This window comes from Lipophrys pholis, assembly GCF_963383615.2.
Source record: "Lipophrys pholis genome assembly, chromosome: 14".
In the NCBI taxonomy this organism is placed as follows: Eukaryota; Metazoa; Chordata; class Actinopteri; order Blenniiformes; family Blenniidae; genus Lipophrys; species Lipophrys pholis.
In genome coordinates this window covers 10,297,981-10,314,333 of record NC_137633.1, presented here as the reverse complement: position 1 = coordinate 10,314,333, position 16,353 = coordinate 10,297,981, and the positions used below count along the sequence as shown (strand labels likewise).

The window sequence follows — 16,353 nt, the reverse complement described above, 5'->3', positions numbered from 1 at the left end:
GGCTAATTTAACAAACCGCTGTTGAAAAATAAAAGGTGCTAAAAATGATAATTACCGCTTCAAAATGTAGTGGAATTACTTTTCTAATTGCTTACTTAAAAAAAAAAAAGTTATCTGAATAAGGAATGTGTGTCTTACTTTTAATTGCCTCTCTCAAATAGGCCAATTTCAATAATGTGCACATTTTTATATGCGCGTATGTAATGTAGCTGTGACAAATTTAGTCATTGATTTCTTGTAAAGTCATATGGTTAGACAGTACTATTTGGGGTTTCCAATTGTTCTGTTTAATCTACAACAAACGCAACTTTTAACAAACTCGCAGAACCTTCAGAAATAGGCCCCCAATTATTAATCCCATAATTAATTATTAGTGCCAGGAGTGGTGGCCTTACAATATGTTTTATTCAAAACACTGGTAACATGAAAAGGAGGCATCCTTTGTTCTCTCAAGACCATAAATCTATAAAGTTGTTGCTGAATATATCCAGTTTATGGCCAAACAATAACACCACAGCAAAACACTATGTCATTTTTAGAACTTCTTTCTTTATTTCTTTACATTTATTTTCAGTGGTCATGAAAATATGTCAGTTACTGCAAACTTCACATGAAGTACAAAAGTATTTATTATAACATGACTTAGTTAACCAAGTAAAACATTAAGAATTAAAGGTAATTCATTGTTTTCTTCTTGAGCGAAGGAAATTCTGCTCCTGCAATTACCCAAAAATAAGACCAGTTATCACACAATGCAATGCAGGGTAGACTCATACTTTCAGATTAATCAGCACACATGCTGACAGCAAGGAAAAATGTGACATGTTTTCACTTGTTTAAACCAGTGGGTAGCTGGCTGCGGTAGCGATCCCACACTGGTTGCTTTTGTTCCGGGTCATTTTGATGTATCCCTTCTCTCCCCATCCGAGACCCCAGCTACAAAAACACAAAAAACATGAAAATATTAAACACGCTACAATTAAATGCTGGCTTGTAAACCTGAATGTCCTCTTACAGGTTGAACTGATAGAAGCAATTCACAGGCAAGTTGACCTTGGGCATCATTTTGGTGGCTTTAAGTAAGATGCCTTTATGCTGCTAACTCTTGGCTTTTTAGTTTAACGCCACAAGGAGACTGTTCCACATACATTAAGATATGTGAAGGCATTTGGATACTGACCTGTTCTTGACCAGCCAGTAGTCCTGTCCATTATCAGAGCCGTATCCCACCGCCAGCACGCCGTGGTCCAGCTCTGTGCTGCTGCAGTGAGGCTCACTATAAATACCTGAGAGCACATATGTGTGGATTAGACTCAAACATGGACAGCAAAATCACATTTTTCATTTTTGGTCAGAGAAAAACTAAGATTTATGCAACAGAGGGTTCTGAATGCAGTACAAATGTTACTTAAGATTGTTTTTGAAATGGAATATATTCTTTGAAATCTGCAGTAGTAAGCACCTGATTCATACAACTGGAAGGATGACTGAGAAGCATCAATGCCCACGGAGACTGGTCCAACGGTGGCCACTGCCTCCTTCAGGCCATCTTCATCAAATTGTTTCACATCAACGTGTCCCGTGCATGTGGCACCAATATTGGCCGGGTTGTAACGGCATTGTCCATCCTAAATGAGTGAAAATAGTCATAAATCAGCAGGCTTTCACTATAGGTGTGTCTCATGAGTGCAGCACATGAACGGGAGTTTACAGTCAGGGTTTTCTGCTACTTTATATTTTCGCCACGAGATGGCAGCGTTGAGTTCAGTTCTGGAACACATTTTGCAGTATGTTGGAGATGAGAGTAAAGAAAAGCTGCCACGCTCTGGTGGATGCACAGGTGAGAGGTCATGGGCGAACACTTCTATTCACCTCGGCCTCGTATGGGTAGGATTCCTCGGTGTCGATCCCTCCGGTGGTTTTGATGTACTGGAAGGCTTGGTCCATCAGGCCTCCGTTGCAGCCCATGTTTCCAAAAGACCCAGAGCAGTCGACCAGCTGCTGCTCGCTCAGTGACACCAGCTTCCCAGTTTTCCTGAAGTGCTGGCCCTCCAGAGAGCCCGTCTGAAATATTAAGAAAAAAAACGTTTTACTTTTAGTCTAAAAAAAGACTTTAATCAATACCAATTCGTTGTCACACGCACTGCACTGAAGGCCCAGCAGGAGCCACACTGCTTCTGGTCCTTGACATCAGTGACATATCCCTTATCCCTCCAGTCAACGGCGTTGGGCAGAGTGGATCTGTCAGGCAGATGCAGGAAGGTGGAGCCACGGCGGGGCAGAGAGGCATTGAAGGACCCGAGGCAGCCCAGGGAAATCAGACTTTTGTACTCTTCGTTTTCCTGGGGAGAAGATGCATCCAAAATGTTGTTTAATTTCTCTTTACATGCTGATTGTATTTGGTTACAGTGAAATGATAAGCCACATTAGATTTATTTTTTTTTTTTTAACATGTACCAGGTCAGCAAAGTAGGTCATGCCCAGGCGGTATGACTTGATGCCCTGATCTGCCATCATGTTGTGAACCAGCACCAATCTACGGTTGCCGAGCCAGATTTCCTTGCGGCGAGCCTCCTCTGCGGGAGAGTTGTAGGACCGTTCTGCCAATAAGAGAAGAATAACATCAGATTTAAAAAAAAAAAAAAGCATTAGAAAGGATCCATGATGTAAGGATCAATACCAGTTAGCAGAGTGAGTACGAGTCCCCACTGTCTCACCAAATTTCAGTTTCCAGGCATGAAACTCCAGGTCTTCCAGGGAGATACGGGCGCAGCTGGCCACAGCCAGAAGAGCAGCAGCAACGAGCATCAACTTCATCTTGACTGAACACAAGCAGAATGAGGCACAGATCCTTTATAAGTTGCAGGAAACCACACAGGTTGAAGCAGATCTTCACTTTCAGGTTTGATGTTTGATGTTCTTGCACGCTACTGCTGTATCAGCTCAGTCACCCCAGATTCTGTAAATTACATCTCTCGCTCTCCTTCTCTGTAACCTTTTCTTGTGTGCGTGTGTGTGTGTGTGTGTTTGCGAGAGAGCTTTAGTTGCTTACCTGCCTCTGTGTGAGTGCACAGGCTGAAGTTGAAGTTTCAGGTCGAACCACCTGTTGTTGATGCTGCGAGGACTTCTTATATAGCTGGAGCTGCATTTACAACCACTGCACTCTGGTCAGGTGGCTGTCATCTGCTCATAAAACAGGGAAGAACAAGAGAGAGAGAGAGAGAGAGAGTCAATCATTGAAATAGAAAAATGTTCAGTATTACGAGAAGTTTGCACAATGGAATTTTTTTGTGTGTGTGTGTGTGTGTGTGTGTGTGTGTGTGTGTGTGTGTGAGAGAGATTTGAATTTCCTCTGACAGTCACTCAGCAAGTTTAGTGGGATTTTATAGTCACATAAAGGAGAAACATGTTATACTGAAAAATCCACAATCAGGATTTTTTTTTATTTTTCGTAAATTACGAAAGCAAAATTGACACAATAATCCATGTGTATGCCAAACGCCTATGGGTTTTAGTTTAATCCTTGCAAACCACATTTAGCTGTATCTGGTGCTTTTGATTTCTTTTATAAGAGGTAGGTATGCAGGGAGGCAGTCTGCTTGTGGTGTTACGCCAAAAAGCCTTCGGTTAGCAGCATGAAGGCATCTTATTTCAATCTACCGAAAAATGACCCGACATCCTGAAAGTATACGTGATTTACCTGAATGTTATTCGACACTTCCTTTGTCTTTGAGCATACACATCCTGTTATTCAGCATGTATTGAAGGTTTCATTTGCTATGCAAATGTGTTTACGTCATTTTCAGGAAAATATGCTGATTATCTGAAGTGAGCGGTCATAATGAATCATTATTTTGGTTGTTTTGATACCATTTTTTTTTTTTCCTTCTATCATCACTGACAGAATCGGCCGAAAAACAACAGCTTCTCCGTACTGCTAGAAGTATTGACGTTAACTTGGAATAAGAGTCTAAAGCACAAATTGTTTTGATTGTTTTACAACATTTTGCGTCCTGGTCATGAAAGGTTTTATCTCAGTTATTCCACAGATTTCACTGGTTATTTGCTGTGCACAGGATGTAACTGATGTCAGACGGCCTGGCAGTCACAAGGTTTTCAGTCGCTTCAAGACCATAAAGACGCCGTGAGGCGAAGGAAAACTGAGAACGAAGCTCAAAGTTTTCAGAGGACACTGAACTTTTGAAGCTTGTTTCATAAGTTTGTGTCCAGTCAGTGCAAATAGTTCTGTTTATTCGCAATTAATGAGTTCCTTCCTTATCAGAATAATGCATTATTGGTTCTTCGAGCACTCAAGGGAGCAATTCAGTTTCCCGAAGGGGAGAAATTAGGACTACTGTGTCGGGGGGCAATGAAAAGTGAACAACGTGCTCTTAGACACTTTCAAAAACCATGTGACCTGCTGCTCAAAAGAGAGTGTTTTTGCTCTCCATCAGTCAAGTTCTTGTATTTCTTTTCATGTGGATGTTTGAATTTTAATCTGCCAATGCGCTGAGGACTGTAAACATTCACAAGCACCTCAGAAAAACAAAACCCTAACAGCATAAAAGTCATAGTGCAGGCATCATCAAGACTTTTTTTTAAACACTTAAATACTGTTTGGATCCGAATTGACCTGTTTTGACATTTGATAACCGTAAGACTACACTAAGTATGATTATTTTACCGTAACATTTGATAACAGTGGCCCAGAATGGAGAAAAATCTTTAATAGCAGTAGATCTAGTGCTGGTGCTTTGCATTTCTGTACACAGAGGCTACCCTGAGTCCGATTTGAAAAGGATTTGATATCCACCAGTTTGTGTCGATTAAAGGAAAATAGTGGCTCTGTGGGACTCAAGTCTGATTCAAGTTGTTCTTCTTTTTTGCTCTGTTGCGTTATTGTGTTCCACCAGATGCTTTTTGTCCAGAAACAAGTGTTTTAAAGTTAGTTGTTGTAGTTAAAATGTAGGTAGAGATACCTAAAAAGAAGCATCATCATCATCAAACTGAAAGTGAGATTTTAGAAGTGAAATAACTTCTGCAAACATAATGAGCTCTATGGCAAAGGTCAGAGGCCACGGATCAAATTACTGATGTTCTATTTTGCAAAATAGACTATTTACCATTTTGTTTTGTTTTTCTAACTATGATTTCATTTGTTGCATCAAGGAGAGTGAGATTAGTCTCTGAGATAAATGTTTACACTGGAACTGAGTCAACCTATTTGAACCGTATTACAAATTTCTTGGATAAAACACTTTTGATTCAACGTGCCCTTGAGGTTACTCCCAAGGTTTTTCCTTATGTGCTACCAGATGCCCCAGCCATCTTTGCACTGCTTTTATCCAACACATATCGATCTCATTGTTGATGTTCTTGTCTTGTGTTGCACCTAAATCCACCCTGTTCGCCTTGATTTCTTGGACCTCGAGGGCATGGAGGGTGAGGTCCTTTAACAGCTTTAAAAACATCACAAGGTAAACTTTATTGAGAGTCAGACCATCTGAGAACAGCTGTAAAGCTGAGACAACAAATCCACCCGGAATGTGTTGGAAAACAAGTTTAAAGTGGTATAGAAATGATCAATATGAGCCGTTTGCTCCCCAGTCGTTGACCTTTCTGGTTGATCAAGTTTGCGGTTAATTCAAGTTCAGATGCACCTTTACACAGGCATAAAGCTTGTGACTTACGTACAGTGAGTGCACCATAAACCATTTACACCGGTCAAGTGACAAGACCAGGAGTCGATCCAAAAGGAATGCAAGGTTGACATTTGGCAAGTTCCCAGATCAAGTCCGTAGGAATTAAAGAAAGCTAAGCCATGCGGGTAAGCTTTTGATGCACGTTGTGCAGTTGTGTGTGTGTGTGTGTGTGTGGGTTTGCAGGCAGTGTCTACAAACGCAAAACTGAAACCAACTGACTGCACATAACGATTTCTTTTTCCCCAACCACTTCCACATTGTTTGTCACGTGAGGTTTTTTTTTTGACATGACTGTGTTGAAAACAGTCGTGCCGTAGGCAAATCAGATCTATTAAAGAGTTGATGATTAACTAAGTGAGATGTAGAGCCATCACCCGTGTGTGTGTTGGGAAGTCTTTCTTTACTGGCGTTTGCGGTCTGTAAACGGGGAGAGAAAAAAGTTTGGAGTGTGACAAAGGTGGAAAACAATTTAGGATTTACATTAGTGATTGGATTGTAGGATCTGGATGAGAATACCAAAAAATTATTCTTCTTTTTCTTTTTTTTTCTTTGACTTTGACAAAGATTACAAATTAAATTTAGGTCAAATAATTCAAGATAATTCCGGTGCATCTCACTACACTGAGTACATTGAAAATGTTTTTCATCTAATAACAGTCAAAGATTAAACTTCCATTTTTTGATTTATTGTGTATAAACTGAAGATTTCATGTATTATATTTTATTACAAATATGCTAAGATGATAAGTCATGAAAGTCAGAATTACAGTATCTCAAATTATTATAAGCGTGTCCTCTTGTATGTTTAATCACTGATTTGTCCTCCTGTCAGGATCACCTGAAAGGAGATTTTGAGGCGTACAGACAGATGAACTGAAGTGGGTGAATATAAACCTCATTGTAGTTTACTACGATCAGCCAGAACAGATTTTATGGAACCTTTTCTTGTTGAAAGATCTTGAATGGCATTTCACCATTTTATCTATCTAATGTTTTTAATTGATTCTTTTGATGTAAACATGTCTGGTTTTTCTCAGGTTACTTATTGCTATTATTGATTTTGACTTCCGAATGGACCTGATCCCATGATCAGTGCTTCTTCTTCTTTTGTTTTTATGAAAATCTACACTGTCTGCTGCTCGTGTCCAGTCATTAGATCAGTTTCTTCTTCAAGTCTATACTTATTCCAGTTTACGGCTCTTCCTATGAGGAACTGACTCAAAGCAATGCTGAGACGGTCAGCAGTTCTCAGAAAACCCTGCCTGACGCTGACAAGGACTCCATGTTGAGGATTACAACAGAAAAGTTTTCTCCAAATCAATTATGCACAATTTAAACTTTATTCTGTAGAATCAGTTCCTTTTCCAATTACCAGAAAGCCAAATGCAAAATTATAAAACTCTGGAGAACACTTTTTTTAATGTTATGTTTAGTTAACATTGAAACAAGGATTTATTTTTTTTTTAAAAGCTTTTGCCACCTTCGGGCCGGCCACAGGGTGCTGGAGCCAATCCCACCTGACTATGGGTAAAAGCAATGCACCCCCTGGAAAGTTTTCCAGACCACTACAGGGCAAAGAGAGAAATACATTCACATATACAGACGATTCAGAGTAAATGGTAAATGAACGTCACTTATACAGCACTTTTCAAATGCGTGAGAAGTCCCCAAAGCACTTTACATTGTTATCATTCACACTCTAATGGAGGCTGCGGCCATGCAAGGTGCTGTCAATCTATTGGGAGCAATCTGCCTCAGTGTCTTGCTCAAGGACACTTCAGCATGTGGAAAGGTGGAGATTGGAATCTAATCTGCAACCATCTGAATGGGAGGAGACTGCTCTACCAGCCGAGCCACGCCACTCCTGGAGTCATCCGTTTGCCTCAAAGGCATGATCTTGGATTGTAGAAACCCCACACAGTCAGAAGGAGCACGTGCAAGCTTTGCACAGAAAAGGCTTGAAATACTGGAACTGGCGACAGTGGTAACCACTTCACACCATGCAGCCTGGAAAAGCCTTTTTTTTCTTTCAAACACTTTGGTGTAGTATCGCCAGGTTGTCGGTAGATGGCAGCATTTACCATTTTAATGAAATCTTTCACTTTACAGGTAAATAAAACAAATGGCGCATGTAGAATTATCAGGATTGTTACGGTTTATATGTCACTATGTGCATGGCGGTACGATTGCATATGCAAACTTGCAGATTCCTCCAACAAACATTAATGCGGTGTTGCACTGTGTTGCTGTTGGAATAAATCAATGTGAGTATCTGTGTTTAGATCTAGATCCTGGTAGGTGAGCTGAGGTGAGGTTGAATTTAAAACATTCAAAACCCCTTTCCCAGGCAGTGACAATACCAGTGTGAAAAGGCAGTGAGATGATCGGAATGAGAAGCCGAGAGGTATGCCATCCACGGTCAACTCTTCTCTAACTTCATTACTCCACACGTTTCCTCAGCTTAAAGCCAATCAAATAGTTGGCTCCTCTCTCAGGAGGGGTCACACACATAACAGCCGCTAAATTGTGACAGTGGCCCGGGCTGGCATACCTCCGCCGTATAATCTGATTATCGGATCAATAACGCAGCAACATTTGGCGCATAGCTGGGATGGCTGGCCTCGTCTCTGGTTTCACATAGCTGGCATTCACCGCTCGTTCCCACTTTATGGGCGACAAAGTGTGAATGCGAGCAGGAATTCAAATGGTTGGCTTTTTAAATGAGACGAGCTGCGCGGAGTTTATCATCCAACACATCTGGGCGCTGCGCTACTGGCGCTTCAGTTCCTGCCACGAAAACATCCAGAGGTGTGTGTGTGTGTGTGTTGGGGGGGGGCACTCTACGGGAAACTTCTACCCAAGTACACGTTGATTAAACTATACTCTACTATAGGTATCAGTTACTTTTCAACCTGTAGTAGTCTGTCAGATATTTGATTCGTGCGTAAAGTGCATTTATAGTCCAAGCACATTTTGGGGAAATATTAGAATTAGGTACATTTGTTCGTTTTGTAAAAATCTTAAAGTCATAGATTCTATGCTGGGGAGTATTTTTAAGCAATCTTAATCACTTAAGATTCCTGATTGCCTTGTTTTTCTCAAATTTATATCCTAAAGCACAGGTCAATCTAAAAAAAAAAGAAAGAAAGAAAAACAAGCATAAACTAGAAAAGGTCATGACTTATAAAAATATAAATATATTTTATATAATATATAAATAATAGTCATTAAAATAACTTAAATTATATATGTATGTCTTTACATTCGTTTACGCACGGAAGTATTTCAAGCATTTTTCATCTACGTTTAACTTATTGTTTGTATTGTGATGTTATGAGCCCCCATTATTTCACTCTGTATGCAAAGACATCTATCTATCCATCAATCTATCTATTTATCTATCTATCTATCTATCTAGCTATCTATCTAGCTATCTAGCTATCTATGCAATCAAAATTAGAAAAAGTTATTGCAACTTGTTCTCGTTTGTATGCTAAAAATATGGAAATAACTGACAAAAGAATTAATATTTCAATCAGATTCTTATATATTGAGATGCACCTGAATAGAATAGAATAGAAAATACGTTATTAATCCCTTCCATGATGACCTGGTCAAAAAGCAGTACAGTGTCACATGAGATCCTTCTTTCATGTAGGCTTATACCAGTCATCGCTTAGTCCTGTATATATCAATATTTGATAGTACCTATTTACCTTTATTCTATTGTATTGATATCTCAACTTCTCTGCCGTTTATTTTATGTTCTTTTCTGTGTGGCGCTGTGCCACAAGAAGTCCCTTCTATTTACAGCATCGCTCGACACTAGAACATAATAAACAGAATGTTTAGAATGTCAAATAGCACAGAATAAAAATTAAATAAGTAAATATTGAATATTGATATGTTCAAGGCTGGAAAGTGACTAACATCTGCATGGAATGGTACTGACAGTCAACACATAAACACACTATTTACAAAAAAGACTGATCCTGCAGCACTTTGTTGTGCATTTTGGTGGGATGAGTGGTATATAGAAGTAACGTATTTGATATGACTTGATACTTCGAAACATGTAAGTTTGTCTGTTATCATTTCTACAATAAGTCCAATTTTGTCATCTAGATGAGGATTTGCTCCAAATCCATTTCCCTTTCATATTGAATTTCCTTTTGTCAGCTTTACCTAAAAATGTGTTTTTGTTGTTTAGGTCTACAGCTGGTTGAGAGTGCAGCAGCTCATGTTCTGACTGGAGTGGCTTAATATGAGCAAATTACATCCTGAAAAAAAAAAATAAATCAATTCAAAATTTTTAGGATGCACCTGTACGAGTAAAGATGACGTACTTGAATGAGTCCCTGGAAATCCTACTTAATGACGGTATTTTCAGTGTTTGTAATTGCAAAAAAATTTAATGTGGCTTTGAAGCCAAACTCCAACCTTTATGATCCCATTCAGTTACGTTAATCCCTGGCCCATGTTTCTGATTAGCAAGTATATTTATTTCTGTCTCGCTCCGCTTATATTAATAGTGTCATAATACAAGGTGCACATTCATGAGATCTGACAATATACCATAAAAATATTTATTGACATCACAATGTTCTTGGACACAAAAATGAGAAATGACACACTATAAATCCGCAAAAAAGAAAGTCCAAATTCAAAATGTCTACGAATGAGAGACAAAACAAAAAAAAAAACAAGAGCTAAAATGGAACATCATCAAATTGAAAGTACAACGTCAGAACTAATGTCCTGTTTAACAAACTGAGCAAATTCCGATATGTTTTTGAGAAACGGTGGAGAAGATTTTCTGCACAGAAAGGTAGAAGAGGAGCTCCACCTGTACACGTGGCGCAGTGGGCTCCATCACCTCTCAGTTTGGAAAACACAATAAACTGAATCACAATCATTTCAGAACACTGGCCAACCAAACATTTTAGAAATGCACATAAACACCAATAAATAGAAACACTTTATTTCAGAGAGCAATATTACATATTAATGAAAAAAGGCCTCATGGATGACAGTCACAAAGCATAAACCTCCATAATTGCTGCTCTTGTTTATCGCTGCATGTTGCATTTGTGAAATGCAGATAAGTGGATAATGACAACCACTGTACCAACACAGAGCATGAGACAGAGATAACCAGGGACGTTGGAGGAAATCCCTGCTCGATGCCATTCATCCCTCTGCCCCTCCATTCATCCCTCTATCTCTCTGTCCTCCGCAAAAGTCTGTTGTGATCCTGTCTTTCTCGGTCCAAACAGGTCACTGTGGCTCACACCTTGCCAAGGTCTGTGCTGCACCGACAGCGACAGGAGAGGAAGTGGGAAGAGAGATGAGAAAGGCAGCGCAACAGCACAGATTATGCAGTTCAGACGCTCTGTCTCCCTCCCTCGTTTTCCCCCTCTCTCTCTCTCTCTCTCTTTCCCTCTCTCCGCTTTATCTCTATGGTGCACACACGTCGACCTGGAGCAAGGCTGTATACTGGCAGGGGAGGCTCGGAGCAGAGAGAAGGGGGTGGATAGATGGGGATGGTTGGTGTGTGTGTGTGTGTGTGTGTGTGTGTGTGTGTGTGTGTGTGTGTGTGTGTGTGTGTGTGTGTGTGTGTGTGTGTGTGTGTCTATGTGGGGGAGGAGGAAGGGGATAAAGGGACACGCAGCTTCAATAGCAGAGCAGGTCCAGGGACTAATTGGATCTGGTAATGGCTGGTCAGTGTGACTGAAGGGCTCGTTAGAACCAGTACAGCTCCTTGCCTTTCTTGTGCTGTTGCAGGCCTGAGGGTGGAAAAAAAAAAAAAAAAAAAGACAGGGAAACAATGAGGAGGACAACGGTGAACGACAGAACACAGGTTGTCATGGAGCCTACTTTTGCCAAACATCCTGTTTCAGAGGAGAGGAACAAGCCTCGGTGATGATTATGATGTATTGTGTGCATGTGTGTCTTTGAGTTTCTGTCTCCACAGTTAGAAGTGTCACCGGCATGAAGCCTGAGGTCTTCGACATCACAAGCATATCCATATGCATGTGTCTCTTAGACTGGATATTTTAATGACTGAGTGTGTATACAGCTGCCTAAGTACTTGTTTGAATGCGTGGAAGTTATTTTCACACCAGTAATGGAAAAATACCCCGGGGTGAAGCGCCAAAGAATTGGGAAATGTGGAATTTCAAATAAGCCATGTTCGAAATATACAACGACAGAAAAGAAATTGTTGATCATATTTGGAGAGGAGTAAAAAAATCTTGGTGTCTTTCACAGCCTATTGTTTTCCAATTCACTTTTTTAAGGAAATCATAAAAAATGTGCAAAGAAATAAATGAAGGGTAATATCATTAAATATTTTTATGAAATCACACACGTTTAAATATATATTTTACTTAAAGTGTAAAAGGAAAAGAATGAAAATTATGTGATGAGGTTTAATGCAAAACTATAAGTGTAACAGTAATGATAGTTAAAACTATAAAAGCAAACAATTTCAAATTCAAGGATTTATCATCCACAACACAAGTTGCACTTTTTCTGGTTGAATCCAACAACTGTCTACAGTAATATCTTAGACTGTAAAAAAAAACCAACAACACTTGGTGTAAACTTATGTGAGTTTAAATTTCCTGGGTTGTTATTTGTCAGTTAATCTTTCTGTTTTGATATCTACTCTAATTGCAAATAATCATTTAGCCTTTTCAGAAGATATATAAAACATGCTGACACTGATAAGCGGGTATACCTGCATCCATGTTGAGTGCCAAAGTCTGGTGGCTGACATCTCCCGGGGGAAGTAGGCTGGGCCACGAGGCGGTGGGCTCCAGCTTGCTTACTTCATAGTGGCTTGGCAGAGTAGGGAGATGAGGCGGCCTTACGGTAGGCATGAGCAGGGGCCCGTAGTGCGGTTCCAAAGCGGACGGTGAATACAGTTCATGGAGGGGCCGCGGGGGTCCGTAGGCTTGGGCCTGAGGGTATCCCCAGCTCTCGGGGGGGTGAGGGTGGGAGTGAGGGTGAGCGTGTGAGTGGGGATGAGTGTGTGGGTGCGGCAGGCCCGGGTGGAGCCCCGATGCGTATGGGTCCATGGAATAGGAAGGTGCGCCCGTCTCACAGTGGGAGCGGCTCTGAGGCGAGGGGTAGTTACTGTCCCAGAAGGATGGGGGGAAGCATCGTCGGCTGCTAGGTGAAGGGGTATCTGATGTGAGACAAGAGAGGGACATGGGGTTAACAACGATCTGATATAAGCCAAGTCTTCAACTCTTGTACAACCGTGTAGTAAACCCCTTGATGCGCAGAAACAAATGGAAGACCAAGAGCTGTGCAACAGGAGTAGCGCGTGCTAAAACGTAGATGTCACTCTCATGACTGCTGCACCCGCTGGCCCAGATATCTTCCCTATTGGATCATACTGTACACAGACCAAGTCCCAACAAGACACCAAAATAAACACAACCACGTTCTAGCAGACAGAAGGCGCGCAAGAAAGAAAGACAGAGAGAGACAGACAGAAAGATAAAAGGGAGACAGAGCTCTATACCCTCCGATTCTATATAAGGCAGACACTCTGACCTGGAGGGAGCTCAAGACTCACAGCATCTTAAATCACTTGCTATGGTGACATGTCTCACTCTCATGTCAACCCAGTGCCTCTGAAAGCACAGTCAAACACACACACACACACACACACACGCAATTCTGGCCTTGTGCTAGCACCCACCGCCCCTCTCCTCTGTCTCCTGCACCCCCACCTGTTGTTTTCTCTGCTACCCCACCCCCCCACACCCCCCTCTCCTCGCCCTTGACAGAATGTCAGCGGGCCATTATATGTTTTTAGCAGTATACTTTTATATTTAGGTTTCCCTCTGAAAAAAGACACCATGCGGCACCCTGAGAGGTAGTGTTTCCCCCGCAGCTCCTATCACACTGACCACAACATATATAAATCTGACCGACAGACAGGCAACTGACTGAGCAACCATTGTGGGGCAAGAGCTGGAGCGAGAGTCAGAATGGCAGCCGCGGAGACGTTTGAAGGGGATTCGCCGGCGAGGCTGTGCGCTTACGGCCGTGTATAAACATAGCATCTGTTGTGAGGCAGGGAGCGTGTGTTGGTGCCGAAATGAAGACGTCCGGCTGAACAAGGAGAGAGACCAACAGCGACAGCAGAGCGAGGGAGTGGGTAAAGGTTGTAGGCCCTACATGGATATCCAGGGGGCTTCTATTCGCTGCTTCTACAAAATAGGATGTTTGTGTCTGCAAAACCTTTTTTTTTTTTTTAATGAGATGTTGAAATTTCCCTAATGATGTCTGCAAGGTCAAGCTAATAAAAACAAATAAACACAATATGGCAAAAACAAAAAGAATTTGGTGTATGAAAAGTGCAATGCAATATTCATTAAGTTTGTTACCAATGACTAATAAAAACCTGAACTAATACATCAGAAAATATTATTAAAACTACATTGTATTTAGCGATAAGTTTTCCAATCCTTACCATAATAGATTTTTTTACCCACACATTTTACCCTCAAAACCATATTTACACTCAAGTATGCAGACCGCTACTACAATTTCTCCAAACTTAAAGTGCAACCATACTCAGAGACTCTGACAGCCAACCGCTCCTGACCTTCATGACCCGATGCCCTGACCTCTCCACTGACAACAGTTCCAACAAGCACCCCCTCAGTCCTGTCACCTGATCACATCACCTGTCTGACTCTCTGCTGTGCTCTGCAGAACTGTCAGCTCACCCTGTGTGGCCTCAAAGCTCGTGCAAGACGCTTCGGCCATGACAACTGTGGCACCTGGGTCCAAAGACATCAATGGAACAATCTGGAAGGATGTAGTGAAGGTGAAAGCACACCTTAGTTTACCCAAATTGTATGACCCATTTCCAAACCACATAGTATCTACAAACATCATAAAAACTCAGATCAATACTCTGATTTAATCAAATATAAAGAAATTTCGCTTTTGTGAAACACTTTTTTCGCACTAAAACCACAATACAGATAGTAACCTTTTTTTTTTTTTTTTGCAGGTATACTCTTTATGAATGAACAACGAGGTATACCTGTTCCCTGATGCTCCGACACCCTCCGTTTGCCCTCTCCATCCATGTAGGAGCTGAGGGCCCTGGAGAAGTGCTCGTCCACCACGCTGCTGATGTCGCCCTGGTAATAAGTGAAGAGGACGCAGCGGGAGTTCAGGTACTCTGCCTCCGGGGCTTCCTGCTTCTCTTTGGGGCCTCCCTCCGGCCTCGAGGTCGCAGGCGTGAAGGAGGATGAAGACGAGTTGGATGAAGATGAGGAGGAAGTTGACCCTCCAGCGCCCGGGCCCCCAGACATCCCTTCGGGACCGCTGGGAGTGTCCATAAAATCCCGGCAGTGAGGCGAAGTGCTGCTCAGACCTGTGGGAGCCTGCCGGGGGTTTGAGAGAACAGGCGCAGGAGGAGGAGGAGGAGGAAGAGGAGGAGGAGGAGGGGAAGAGTTCAGACAGGTGTTGCAGGGGGCTAGTTCTGGAGCTGGCTATGAGACATTTTGACATAATGTTTTTCTTTGTGTGTGGAAACACTGGCATGTGAATGTGTGCGCAGACTTGCGTGCGCCAAGATAAAAAAGGGCACAGAAAAACTTATGCGCTCAGTAATAATACTCCAGCACTTACAAAAATCTGGAAATGGATAATAAAATAAAAAGAACAAGTTTTTTTTTAATAATTAACTTAGAAAGCGTGTGTTTTAATGTGTATTTTGTTTTACGCATTAGCAGAATAAAACAAACGGATAATTATTTTAAATCTTATCAACCCTCACCTCCCCAATAACGTTTTAAAAAAATATGATATATTACTTAAACATTTCAACATGAACTCAATTCCTACCTGAAAGCTACTAATAAAAGCAGGGGCAGTCGGTGCGTACGGTGCGTAATGTCCATAGGCTGGGTACATAACATCCAAACAGCTCATGGTAAATGAGCGGTGTCTTCACTGTGCTCCAATAACCGACCGTAACGAGAGAAACAGCGACAACATTCCGTTTTTAAAGTCGAGAAGAAACGGACCCAGTGGTCGCCGATCAACGTGAAAAAGCCGGTTCGGGACTCCACATAGCCACTCCAGGGGGAGCGCACCTCTCCGCTCACTGCGTGCGCAACGACAGCTGCGGTAGCAAAATGTGGTGAGGTTTATGGAGTAAGCATGAGGGTGTCCTGTCCTGTACATCTTTGTGTCAACCCCTCCCACCTTTACCAGCCCCCCCACTCTCCACACCACCCCCACCATGAATACTCCAACAACCATTATCCCTGCATCAATTATTTGTCAATGAGCATAAACACAGAACGTTTTATTTAATATAAAAACAAACTGGCCAAGAGCCGAAAGTACAACATATATGTTAAAGGCGTGGATATTCTTTATGTAAAGTTTTGGCAAATACATTTTTTAATTACAAAACATGAACGAGAGTGTGTTGTAAAAAGAAGAGAGAGCGTGTGACTGACCGTGGCTTCCCAACGTCTTAATCCTGGTGTAAAATAAAGGTTAAATAGTATGTCATCCACTTTCAAAAATAGAATTGGATGAAGTCATTGAGCTTTATAACTATCCACACAACAATGAGCACATGATACATGCGATTCGATGACAA

General features: G+C 41.5%; 2 protein-coding genes across 2 annotated transcripts; both read right to left on the bottom strand.

The window, feature by feature from the left end:
- Positions 1–537: 537 nt before the first annotated feature.
- On the bottom strand, positions 538–3,174 carry ctsl.1 (cathepsin L.1). The gene is made up of 8 exons (XM_080479398.1): positions 3,053–3,174; positions 2,718–2,822; positions 2,458–2,600; positions 2,145–2,342; positions 1,873–2,064; positions 1,463–1,628; positions 1,181–1,286; positions 538–936 (listed from the first exon to the last, which is right to left on the bottom strand). Exons 2-8 carry the CDS (start codon positions 2,815–2,817, stop codon positions 837–839), a joined length of 1,005 nt encoding a protein of 334 aa, XP_080335524.1. The 5' UTR covers positions 2,818–2,822; positions 3,053–3,174; the 3' UTR covers positions 538–836.
- Positions 3,175–10,275: 7,101 nt separating this feature from the next.
- Positions 10,276–15,830, bottom strand: vgll2b (vestigial-like family member 2b). Its single transcript, XM_080480564.1, has 4 exons — positions 15,585–15,830; positions 14,776–15,121; positions 12,445–12,894; positions 10,276–11,488 (listed from the first exon to the last, which is right to left on the bottom strand). Exons 1-4 carry the CDS (start codon positions 15,669–15,671, stop codon positions 11,445–11,447), a joined length of 927 nt encoding a protein of 308 aa, XP_080336690.1. The 5' UTR covers positions 15,672–15,830; the 3' UTR covers positions 10,276–11,444.
- Between the last annotated feature and the right edge of the window lie 523 nt (positions 15,831–16,353).